Source organism: Dipteris shenzhenensis, chromosome 15 (assembly GCF_047967505.1).
Source record: "Dipteris shenzhenensis isolate YYH24624 ecotype China chromosome 15, Dip_SZ_1.0, whole genome shotgun sequence".
Taxonomy (NCBI): Eukaryota; Viridiplantae; Streptophyta; class Polypodiopsida; order Gleicheniales; family Dipteridaceae; genus Dipteris; species Dipteris shenzhenensis.
The window spans coordinates 19,209,349-19,221,801 of NC_141610.1; the positions used below are offsets into that span (position 1 = coordinate 19,209,349).

Here is a 12,453-nt window from a genome sequence, read left to right on the forward strand (position 1 = left end):
ACGAGAGACAAGATCAATAAATTTGCTCTGAGCCAATTCAACCTAGAAGAAGATGGCTGAGAAAAGAGAAGCTGAAAATGATCCAGACATTGTTTTCCAAGTTGAGATAAAGTCTAGGTCCAATTACCATTTGCTTTTCTGACTCTTATGATAGATTGACTTTGTCTATGTGCATGCAAATTCCGAAAAAAAGATTTTGATGAACAGTCCTTATCTAGCAAAGGCTTAACTCTAGCCCTTGTCTGCCATTTGGAAAGCTTGCGTTTATCATTGGCTCCAATGATGGAAGAAACACAAGACAATGAACCCTGTTTAGAAGAGGAAAGAGACCTTTGATGGCTAATCTGTACCAAGAATTGCTTTTGTGATTTTGCCCACTGGATTTGATGCTTGGTTTCTGCCATGTACCACCTTTCATAATCCTTAATGACATTTTGAATGCGATGCACAAAAGAGTTCCAAGCAAAGTCAATGTCCTCCCAAGCATGTGATAACAAAGGCTTGCAAGCCATTTGAATCATTTGCTGAAATTTTTCATGAGAAAGATATAATTGATTGACATGCAAGTGTTTGACTAGAGAGAGCTGCATATCATCCAAAGGCATACCAAATGAAAACTGCAGCCAAAGAGGCGTGTGATCAGACAATTGTTGAGAATAGTCAATCCACATTTGACATGTGTAATCATCATATTGCTGAGCATAAATAAGATATAATCTGTCAAGCCTAGCCCAATACTCTGTAAAAGCATTATGATGATATGTAAAGCCCAAAACTGAAGGGTGAGTTGCTGTCCATAAATTTGCAGCATGAAGTGATGAAATAAAATCTTCCCATTGCTGAATTTAGAGGGCAACATATGAGATTTATGAGTAGTATTGTCCTTCCAGTGAGGAGAATTATTGAAATCACCACAAAGTATAGCATTAGTGGACCAAGGATATTGCTTCATGGAATCCCACATACGAGCTCTAGAAGCTGAAGTCTAAGAGGCATACAAGGAACCAATTTCAAAAATTTCTCCATTGATTATACATTGGATAATCATCCATCTGCCACAAAGATCATTATATGCTACACAAGGCTGCAAATCATGTCTGGCTAGAATGCACACCCCAGAGAATTGATCAGAACTTGCATAGAAATATATCATATCCTGAAAAAAACCCATGCTGACTAGCAAAAGAATGCTGATTATGCTCTTGCAAACACACAACATCTGGATGAGTTGTATTTACATAGTGCCAAAGGAGCCTCCATTTATTCGGATTGCAGAGGCCTTGTATATTGTAAGAGAAGCACACATGAAAATATGTACAAGGAATAAATAAACCTTAGAAAGAAAAGGAGGCATTAAGCCTCTGCCATAGGCTCAGGGTCTTGCTGACTCTCAGAATCCAATTCCCAGAGACAAGATCATCTTCTTCACAAAGCGGAATACCCTTCTTGACTGCATTGACCCATGCCTTTGAGATTGGGCTATCAGAAGAGGTAGATGGTTGACCAGGAGGAGGAGCAGAAGCATCCCAATTACTAGATTGTAGAGGTCTTTGTTTGAGAGGCACTGTCTTCTTGGCATGCTGCCATCCCTCATGAGAAGATGAATTATTTTCCACTTGCTTGCCCTTTCCTTTATCCTTACTTTGAGCTGAAATGGCTTGACTCCCTGTATGAATTGAAGGCTTTGCCCCTTTGGCTTCTGTCTTTTCCACATATGCCTTCTGACCTCCTTTATTAGATGGATGGGGAATGGCAGCTGGATGAGGAGGATGAAGGATAGAGAGGCACTCAGAAACTAAATGTGCAAACTTGTGACAAGAAAAACTAGCTCCGGCAAAAATCCCCCATTTCAAACAGAAATATTTATTTTTCCTCCTCCTTTATAGCTCCTAGGACAGAATTACCTCTTCGCTTGATGATAAAGTGGAAGAGCTCTTCTCTGCCTCCACTACATGTGGCTGCTCCGTGAACACCACATCGCGGCTCGTTATGATCTTCTTTGCCTCTCAGTCATACAACTTATAGGCTTTCTTCTCATCACAATAGCCTAAGAAGATACATTTGGTGCTTTTTGGTTGTAGCTTGTTTCTCTCTTTGTCTGGTACATGCGCATAACATTCACACCCAAACGTTTTGAAGTAGGAGACAGATGGCTTCTTACCGCTGTAAGCCTCATGTGGTGTTTTACCTTTGAGTGCCTTTGTATAGCTGCAAATTAAGGATGTAAACTGCAGTATTGACAGCCTCAGTCCAAAAGTGGTTTGACAGCCTCAGTCCAAAAGTGGTTTGACAGTCCAACACCTTTCAAGATACACCTCCCTATCTCCACGGTGGTTTGCATTCGGCGTTCAACAACCGAATTTTGCTGAGACGTATGTGGTATCGTCGTTTGTCGCATGATCCCTTTGCTCTTGCAAAAATCTCCAACTCTGTAGAAACAAACTCACCACCACCATCCGATCTAATTTTCTTTACTTTTCTCCCTGTTTCATTTTCAACAAGATGTAGCCATTCTTTGAACTTACCAAAATCTTGAGCCTTTTCGTGAAGAAAGTACACCCACATCTTCCTACTATAGTCGTCGACAATGAATAAAAAATAGGAAGATCCCCCCAAGGCCTGTGTAAGCATCTTACCGCACAAGTCAACATGCACCAACTCTAGAGGAGCATTTGCTCTATTCTTTCTTTCTTGTGGGAATGCCTTTCTCTGTTGCTTGCCCATTATGCAAGCTTCATGTGGTTCTTTGAATTTTGCTACTGTAGGTAAGTGAGCAACCATACCTTGCTTCTGCATCTCCTTTAGCATTGCAAATCCAATGTGGCCAAATCTTTCGTGCCAAAATCTGCTTGTGCCCACTGCAGCGGTGGCTGTAAGAGCACTTAGCTCATACAGGTTGTTCCTCCTTACTCCTGCACCAACAAGATTACCAGCACTATCTAGAATTTTTGCTCATGTCTTGTTGAATCTCACCTCATGGTCAAGGTCAGTTATGGAAGCAACTGATAGCAAATTTCTCTTGATTTGTGGAACATATAGCACATTAGATAGTTTCTTAACATCTCCATTTACAGAAACAAATAAAACCGTACCTGTACTCTCAACATGGCATTTTGTGTTATTTTCAACCATTACAATGATGGGTTCCTGTAGAGGTTGCATGGAACAATATAGACCCTTCTTGCAGAGGTCATGTGACGGGAGGCACCACGGTCCAACACCCATGAATCAGTGGTTGACGCTTCTTGAATTGAGGAACACTCTTCCTCAATGGTCAAAAATAGATCCAACTCTGCTTCCGCTGTGTTAGCTGTCTCTTTTTCCTTATCTGTCTTCTTCAAGGTATCATTCTTTTCATCTGCTTTCTTGACCCAGCAATCTGCAATCACATGGCCCTTCTTCTTGCAGTAGAAGCATTCTCCCTGAAACTTCTTCTTGCCGCTCTTCTTCTTTTTGTCACCACTAGTAGAGGACTCACCTGTGGTGGAGGAACCACCTTTGCCTTTCGCAGTGGCAGAGAACGCGGTATCCCCATTGCCACCTCCATCTCGAGCTTTAAGCCTCAATTCCTCCTCCATAAGTAAAGCACAAAACTCCTTAAATGACAATGGTTGGGGTCTCACCTGAGTGTTAAGCGCTGTTACCAGTCCATCAAACCTTGGTGGACATATCCGGAGACACTGTTGAGCTAGCTTTTCGCTAGTCTTTTGTATCCCAGCACCAGCCATCTGGTCATGCAGATTTTTGATTCGAGTTACGAACGCCTCCGCTATCTCTCCTTCATTAAACTTTTCAGCTGCAAGCTGATTCTCCAGGTTTTGGATCCTTGTCTGATTCCGCGTCTCATACTGACTCTTCAATATGTTCCAGGCCACAGTTGCCTTAGATGTATGCTGAATCAAGATCAAAACACTATCAATAGTACTTGTAACCAGGGCACACAGATCATCTGCGTTCCCGCGTTTCTAAGCTCGTAGAAGGTCGGCATTAGGAGGTATCATACTCCCTGAATTTGCTGGGTCGGGGGTTCCTTGTGGTTCTGGGTCAATCCCCAGTACTATTTCCAGAAGCTCATATGAATCCAAAATAGCAGTAATTTTAAACTTCCACAGAGTGTAGTTCGTACCATCTAGTTTGCCTTCGGTGAAGGTTGGTGGGCGAATCCTCAACGCTTGGATTGTTGGTGCAGCAACAGCTACTGAACTCGAGTTGCTTCCTGTTGAGCCACTTCCTGTTGCCATCACTTCGTATGCTGTTGAAGCCCTTGCCTCTCTTCTATTCTTTGATCCTTAGAGCCGCTTGGGCTATGATACCATGTTGAATTACACGGTGCAGCGGAACAAAAACTGAACAAAGAATAGAGAGTACACAGCAAACTGGAGATGAACAAGATTTTCCTTCAATACTGATCTAGTACAAATGATGGCTCCGTCCACCCGTGCGCTCCCACAGTGGAGCTTAGATGGCGATCTAGACAGATACTAGGTGAAGAGCTACTAGCTGGAAGATCTGATCTGATCTGAACTGATCTGATGCAATGGACTAGGGAACACCCTCAATCTCCACAACAATAGAAGGAGGGGTTGGTCTATCAGTATCCCATAAGATGCAAAAGCGATTTTTATTACCTGTGGGGCGAGGGGGACAGATCACTTGTTCCAATGTCATAGCTAAGCCAGGAAGCTCTGTCCTCATGTAATCTGGGAAATCAACCACTTCAACCCATACAGGGCAATGATGCTTGATGAGATTTTGATAGTCCTTATTAGAGACCAAGGCATGACATGCATCATCTGATGGCCAAAAAATAAGAGGGACATCTCAAGCAACTTTTGTTTTGTCAAGGCATCCAAGAGATGAACTTCATAGAATCCTCGAGAGGCAAAATAAACTCCTTCCACATAGCAGCCACCTAATAGGGAATTAACCCATTGTCCCACATCATTTGCCGAAGGGAGTTTCCCAAGGAAAAAGATGATGATTACAGTCTGGGAGAGCTTCTTCAGAGGATGCACAAGAGAGGGCAGCTTCATTTTGTAAGCGAGTTCCTGAGCAGGCAGCATCCATTCTCTTCTGCTTTGCTGAAATTCGTCATTCAGCATGTCGAACACATAGGAAACATCTTCAGATGAAAAGGCCAGGGGGGCAGAGACTCCTGTACTGTGTGAGCAAGTAAATGCATTTGAATATTGAGAATGTTCAGACCCCCGTGCATCTTTGGAGAACAGAGACGATGCATGGAGAGTAATCTGAGACTTTTCTTGCCATGTTTTGAATGCCAGAAAATTTCCATGATAGCTGACATAAATGAAACCAAATCTGCCTTAGTGAACATAGTGAGAGGCAGATAAAATTGTATGTATGCTATCAAAATGGATTGTGTAATTCGCAGACAAACATGTAATGGCCAAGTTGCAAGCTTCAAATATTCAAGTTTTGCCCTTAACTTTACTAGCACCCAATCAGTTTGTTGTGAACGGGTGAGTCCCCAGCCTAGAGGATAACCAAGATGTCGAATGAATTGAGAAGCAGGGAAAATTTCCCCAGGCCAGAAAAGGTTGTGCCAGGCCTGTGCATGTAAAGGCAGCAATTTTGATTTTTGAAAATTTACCCGAAGGCCAGCAACCAATCCATATGTAGAAAGAGCATGCATAATCATGGACAGATCAGCCCGAGTATTTTTTAGGCAAAAATAACTGAAAGACTTCCAAAATATGAGCACTTGATGTAGCAAATAGTAGTGACCAGATTTCAAACAATGATGCTTCTTCTTACATGCTTCATAGAAGTGGGTGAAATAAACACTTTCCAATCAAAACCAGGTCTAGCAAGTCAAAACAAAACTGAAGCAAAACTTGTACTGAAGTTATTGAAAACTTCAAAAGACCAGAAATGCTAGAGTAGCATTTTATGTAGCATCATCTTCAAAAGCTTGTCAAAACTGTCAAAACTAGAGAGCTGAATTTGGAGGGCTTATAGCTCACTCTTCAAAGCAAAAGAAAGGGGGATTTCTAAGGCAAAAGCAATCATGCTGCGACTGCCAAGAATCTCCAAACCGTGCAAGTGGTCAGTGTCCAAGAGGTGATCCAGATATTGAAGCAGTGGATGAGTGGCTATGGCAAAAAGTAAAGCACTCAGTGGACATCCTTGTCTGACAGAGCTGCGCGCAACACACACACACACACACACACACACACACATGGATGGTAGTGACTGACAGCTTATGACAGCTTAGCTTAGTGGATAACACGTGTTGTAGGCAGGTTGTGGGAAGCCTTAAATATGTGACCACTAAGAAGCATGACACAGCATATGCAGTGCACAAAGTGAGCCAGATGTATGCAGCAGCCAAGGGAATTTCATTGGAGAGAATCCAGGAAAATACTTGCGTATCCACGCATATTTGACTTTGTTTATACCAAAATGAAAACATGGATCTTCATTTCTTTACAGATGCAGTTTATGCCTACTCAGTGGGTGGAAGGACGTCGGTTACTGTTAGAGATTAACTGTGAATGGGCCTTGCTTGCGATAGCGGAAAAGAAATGAATCCACAAGATCACACCCAGATCTAGATGCTACCCAATATGTGCACACAAGCAGGTAATAATTCCATGCACAGCACTGAAGTAGACAGTGATGTGTAGCAACCAAGTACTTACTATAAAGGTTAACAGTTAGGACCATGATACGGATACAGATGTGCACTCACAACCTACACCACGTGGACAACGGATGCTGCTCCACTTGTGCTAGATCCGAGGCACAAGCTGTTATAAAACCTCCTACTCTCTCCTGCTCCTGCATGCCTCTCGAGAGAGGTCTTGATTGGCTTAGGGAGGAACCCTACCATGGCTTTGTCAGCACCTTATCTGCATCTCTGTGCTCGTTGATTGAGCTCTCCACATGTGATAAGGGCTCCTTCTGCTTGCTGGTGCCTTTGCTGGACCATGCTGCTGCCACTATCTGCCTCCTCTGGTGCCTAGGGCTGCACTGCTGAAGGGCTGATATGCAGGTCTGATAGTTCTACTTTTGCCCCCACAATGAGGACTATATATAGGGCTAACTGCTCGCTGATGTGGCCTATCCAATTCGTGGATCTGCTGACCCTACAGACCAGACTAGTCTGTCGAACAGTATGTGCAATGCACAAACTGCCCTTTGACTGGCCGACCAATCCCTCCTTCCTGGCCCTCTGAATGGCCCATCTCCAGCACACCTTTGCTGGGCTGTGCTGCCCCAGCTACATTGCCCATATATAGGGCTATATGCTGGGATTAATCCGAGCCTTGACCTCTCCAAACATGCCGATGAGCAGCGCCAACGAAGGGAAGCTCCATGGCAGTCCTACATGGACTGGGCCCAATCAAGCACAAGAAGGTAATCAGTATAGTGCCAACATGGCAGCCTATGTTATGCCCTAGTGCTCTCCACATATGCGGGCTTACCTGTGGGGACTCGGGGGTTGATCCATATTCTCGCACACTCCCTCTCAATGAGCCAATGTGAGCTGCCCTCCAAGAATTGGTTTAATCGTCTCCCTTGGAAGGGCACTCAGGATTTGTCGAAGGCATCCTTCAAGTCTGGTCCAAGCACCTTTATTTCAAAATCAACCTTTTCCAAGTTCTGCTCTCTGATGATGTGATCCATGTCATCTGGAATCATCCATGCTCCATGTGAGCCTATCTAGGTAACTAGTCCATGATGTTGCCCTTCCTGCAAGTGGTAGCGACCATCTGATTGATATGTCTGTGAATCTCTATGTGGAACCTTGTGCACACATAGATCTCCTTCACCAACACTCCACCCAAAAACGTTGACTCTACAATCATTTGTCTTCGGAACACTGCTGCCTATGAGCAGACCTCAGGTTCGGTCGTCCAAGGTACCAGGTACGAATTGTCCTATCCTGCACGGGTAGCTCTCCTGTCTCTAATACAAAGTCTTCGACTGAGTGCTGCTGTGTGAATCTCTCTTATTCTGGAACTGGATTACATCGGGGGTGACTTCTTTGATGACGGACCTTATGAGCATTGCAGCCTTCAAGCCACCCAGAAAGCAAACTCTCACCTTCTCTGGCTGTCTGGCTGGTTATTAACGCCAGTCTCTTTTCTCCCTGTTTTGAACTCCAGGCCAACATTTACTGCAAAGCATTCTACTACATTGATAAATAAACAATGAGCATACATACCCTGGGTGTATGTCCAGATGTTGCCTACTATTGTGGTGAGCTATACCCGCCTCCAAAGTGCCATCCTTTTCTTCATAAACCTGAGATTTTAGAATCTCACAACAATCTTGGTTCAAGTTTCTGATGCCTTTCATCAGCAGGCACACCTTGATTTTCATTCCTCTCACTGTTGGCATCCTTGTCCTCAATTTAGCTACTGCCAGTGTCTTTGCTGCACGGTGCACTCTGCTGCTGCCAATGTGTGCCTCTTCTATTGCCTGGGAGTGCACTCCTGACGTGCTCTAGTTATACTTTTGCTGCCCCAATGGGGGCTGTATATATAGGGCTGATTGCCCATTGATCCCGCCGACCCAGTCTGTGGGTCTGCCCACCCCACCGATCAGCCTGGTCTGCCAAACAGTCTGTGCAGTGTACAGCCTGCCCTTTGGCTGGCTGACCAGTCCCTTCTTGCCGTCTTATAATGCCCCATCTCCAGTGCCTCTTTGCTACATGAAGGGATATATGCTGGGCTTAACCCCTGGCTCTTGACGCCTCCAAACAGGCCTATGAGCACCCCCAATGACGGGTAGCTCCATGGCAGTCCTACGTGGAACTGTCAAGCCCTATGTGGGGGGTCAAATTAAACACAAGAATGTAGTCAGTGTGCTGCCCACATGGCAGGTTATATACTGCCTATGTGGCAGCCTGTTCATCCCTCTATTTGTTCTCAGCTGCAGACGTCCATAGATGAAGGTGACTTCTTCCAGGGAGGGGGGGGTGCATCTCAGTGGGGCAGGCCCTAGCCTTGGAGGTGTACGATCAAGGTGAGCTCATAGCGGGATGAACAGTGTGGAGGGGGATACTGGAGTAGGGATCCTCAACGTTTATGCACTTGCTTTCCAACAATAGAACTTGTCAAAGAGTCTTCTAGATATGGTTTCTTGGATTATAGGAACAGGCTTCAACGACCTGGAGTTCGTGGAGGGCAAGCTCGAAGGGGGGGGGGGGGGGGAAGAGCACCTTCACTGCCATGCCTTCCTCAGGGCGGGCACATGGGAGTAGTTTATCTTTACCATCAGGGGTTGGGACCCTTGGTGAGCGAATGAGTTGACACGATGGGCTCCAAAAGAGACTAGATAGATTTTACCTAGGCTACTGGCCCATGCATAGGGGGATTATTACGACAATGTAGGATCACTCTCCTATTGTTTTAGATCTAGAACAGCCAGACGGTAAGGGATCCCCCAGAAAGGGGTCAGGATTCCAGAAGCTTTGTTTCTATGAGGAGGAGGTCTAGTATACCATTGCACAGATTTGAGGTTGCGCCCTCATAGGATACTTGGGCCTATTGGTCGGCTGATGCCACTCAGTGGAGTTGCACAGGCTCTAGTCCATTGTGGTGCAGAGCGTAGACAACTTCAGGAGAGAGAGGGAACTCAAGCAGGACCCAGCTCCATCAAACGACTCAAGGAGTACGAGCTGGCCTCTCAGTGGATGGTGGATAGATATGAGAGCGCCAAGCTAGACCTGCAGGCGATAAGATCTGCGTGTGGAGTACTATCACTAGAGCGAGATGGGTGCAACAAGGAGACAGGATGACACGGTAGTTGTTTTAGACCATCGCCTCAAGTCAGCATGGTCTCAGCCCTAGCGGAGGGAGGCCAGATGCACTTGGACCCATAGGATATCATAGGGATGACTACCTCTTTTTACCTCCAGCTCTTTCAGGCAGAGGAGCAGACCCTTGAGGTGCTTGCAGCCCGAGCAGAGGTCTGGGTCCACACCCCCTTTATGTTCACCCCAAACATCACGGCACAGTTAGAGGCCCCCTCCATGAATGAGTAGTTCTTGGAAGCCCTTAATGTTCTCTTTGTGCAGAAATGATAGTTACCAAGAAACAATGTTCCCTCAGCTGCAAGAGCGAACGTGCATTCCAGGAAGTCCAAGTGTCCTAGAATGTCTGGAACGTTCTTGGAATGTTCATCAGTGTGGTACTCTATGGAGTGCCGTTCATGGCGTGCCAGGTTCTGCTGTTTGACGCCGTTGTGGGTTTTGTGGAAAAAAGCCAAAGCTGTACTGTTTTGGTGCTGTTTGTTGTTGCCCACTCTTGTTTGAGCCTTCTCTCAGCCTGACCCTCCTCTTAGCCCCGTCTTGAATCCTCTCAATCGCCTCCTCTCACTTCTCATATTCTAAAATGGAATGTTTAGAGCTGTAAAAGTCTTTCTTTTTCATATTTTGGTATATTTCCATGTAATTTGATGATGTGTCATGGTATGGCGTTCCCGTTATTGGTCCATGTCCCAATCCGAAACATTCCCTTTCCGACATCTGACATTCCCAGAACATTCCCATTCCTTGGTAACTAGGGCAGAGGGAGGATGGTTTGCCCCCAACGTTCATTCACTGCTTTTGGGAGCACATTAGCACTCCCCTATGCTCAGCTTTCCAGGAGATTTTCAGCTATGGGCTGCTCTGCTCATCGCTAGCCTGAGGCTGGATATGCTTGATCTCAAAAGGAAGGGACTGAGCCCCATCACCCTTTTCAACACAACCTACAAGATCTTAGCCAAGGCCCTGAGCTTGAGGTTTTGTTCACATCTCCCCAACATCATCCATGACACCCCCCCAGGTTTGTTTAGGAGAGGAGCATCTTGGACAACATCTTCACCTTTTGGGAGGCATGGGTTGGGATCGAGAGGAGGCCCAGCCTCTTGCTATTCTCTTGTTTAAGAAACTGTTGTGTTGTACCAAATGTTGTCTCACGACCCCACTGTGTTACTTTTTTGGGTGGAGAGAGAGAGAGAGAGAGAGAGAGAGAGAGAGAGAGAACTGAACAAGATTCCTGTTATGCAGGCTGGAGTTGATGCCCTTTGTGAAGACATTTCTGGCAGCCTTTCAGTGACGAGGTATTTTTTGTGAATGTTTAGCCTAAGCAAACATATCTGCTGACGTGTTGTAAAGGTTCTTAATAGAACCTGCCACAGATGACACTATAGGTTCCCGATGAAACTAGCTGTATGCCTAAAGATGGCCTGAGATGACAAGTTTTGAAGGCGTGCATTGCCTGGGCTTGAATGCTACAAATTCCATGACTGATACAATTAAATTTTTTCGTCCTGGCTATGACCTTTTCTCTTTTCTTGGTATTGATGGCATTCCTTGTAGCATTCCCACTCTCAATTCTTACCAGCATAATCTTTTTTTTGGCAGACAGGGATTACTTCATAGAAATAATACAGTGTACACAGCTTGCTTGACTCGAAAGCTTCCCTTAGTCATCACACTGGGTGGAGGATATTCCAGGCCCTCAGAAGGTCAAAGCTTGTCAGTTACTGCAGTGTTCCTTTTTTGTGGTTTCTGGTCATCATCGCTATATTTCTTTTGATTAAGATATTGGTGGCTTTTATAAATGTGTTCTGATGTGTCCTACATCTTTTGCAGCATCTATCGAAGCATATGCTGATGTGTTCAGGTCAGCAGCTTTGCGGTATGGAAATAATTATACATTTTTTCAATGATGATCACGGCGAGAGAGGTACCTTATTACTGAACTACTGAATTTCTTGCCTTGGAGAAGTTGGGTGTCAATGTGCATTGATTCTTAATTGTGAAGTTGGTGCAGTTGCAAGAGCTTTCCGGTTGTCTGCTCTGAACATGAAGTTTCATACCTTTTCCAGCAACAGGCTTGTACCTTTCTCGCCTGCCAATGCAATATGTTGCCTAATGTATCAATCAATAAATTTTTTCCCTGGTGTAATGTTTTTTATTGATTTTGTTATTAATGCATTCTTTTGGTTTTCCTTATATGTACATTCTCTTAAGTTGGTCTTCTACGTGATCTATGGTTCAATAGAGGCTTCTGATCAGAGTGGATGGCAAATTTACTTCATAAATCATGCGGAAGTTTTTGAGAGCACTGTCATGTGTTTTGTATTCGATCTACATCTGATATATTCCTTGCCCATGAAATCTATTGTGCCCCCCCAACTTTTTTTATAATTACAAGTTCAATGATAAGACGACGTATGTACTTACACACCCTCCATCCTCATCAGATCTTTTAAATATGTGTGAAACTCTGCCTGAAACAAAGTAAAGTGTAATATATTATGCTGTGTATCTTGTCAGGCACTCCAAATCTAGCTCAAATGTTGTTGATTAGGAAAGATGCCACTGTAAATTGTAGTTTGATGTTGCCTTCCCTTTCACCCATCGACTGGCATAATGGGTAGCTACCAAGATGTAGGGTTTTCCATTGGAACTCCTATGTAAAGGCCCACAAA

General features: G+C 44.6%; 1 protein-coding gene across 2 annotated transcripts in view; it reads left to right on the plus strand.

Moving 5' to 3' along the window:
• Window positions 1–12,001, plus strand: part of LOC147893497 (uncharacterized) — a 53,569-nt gene extending 41,568 nt beyond the window's left edge. The window contains exons 8-11 of one of the 2 annotated variants that reach the window (XM_087386038.1): window positions 11,024–11,076; window positions 11,381–11,484; window positions 11,612–11,705; window positions 11,793–12,001. In XM_087386038.1, coding sequence (XP_087242164.1) covers window positions 11,024–11,076; window positions 11,381–11,484; window positions 11,612–11,688 — 234 coding nt within the window. In that variant the 3' untranslated portion in view covers window positions 11,689–11,705; window positions 11,793–12,001. Of the gene's footprint in view, window positions 1–11,023; window positions 11,077–11,380; window positions 11,485–11,611 lie in introns of both variants that reach the window. The other variant, XM_087386037.1, reaches the window with a different exon arrangement.
• Window positions 12,002–12,453: the final 452 nt, after the last annotated feature.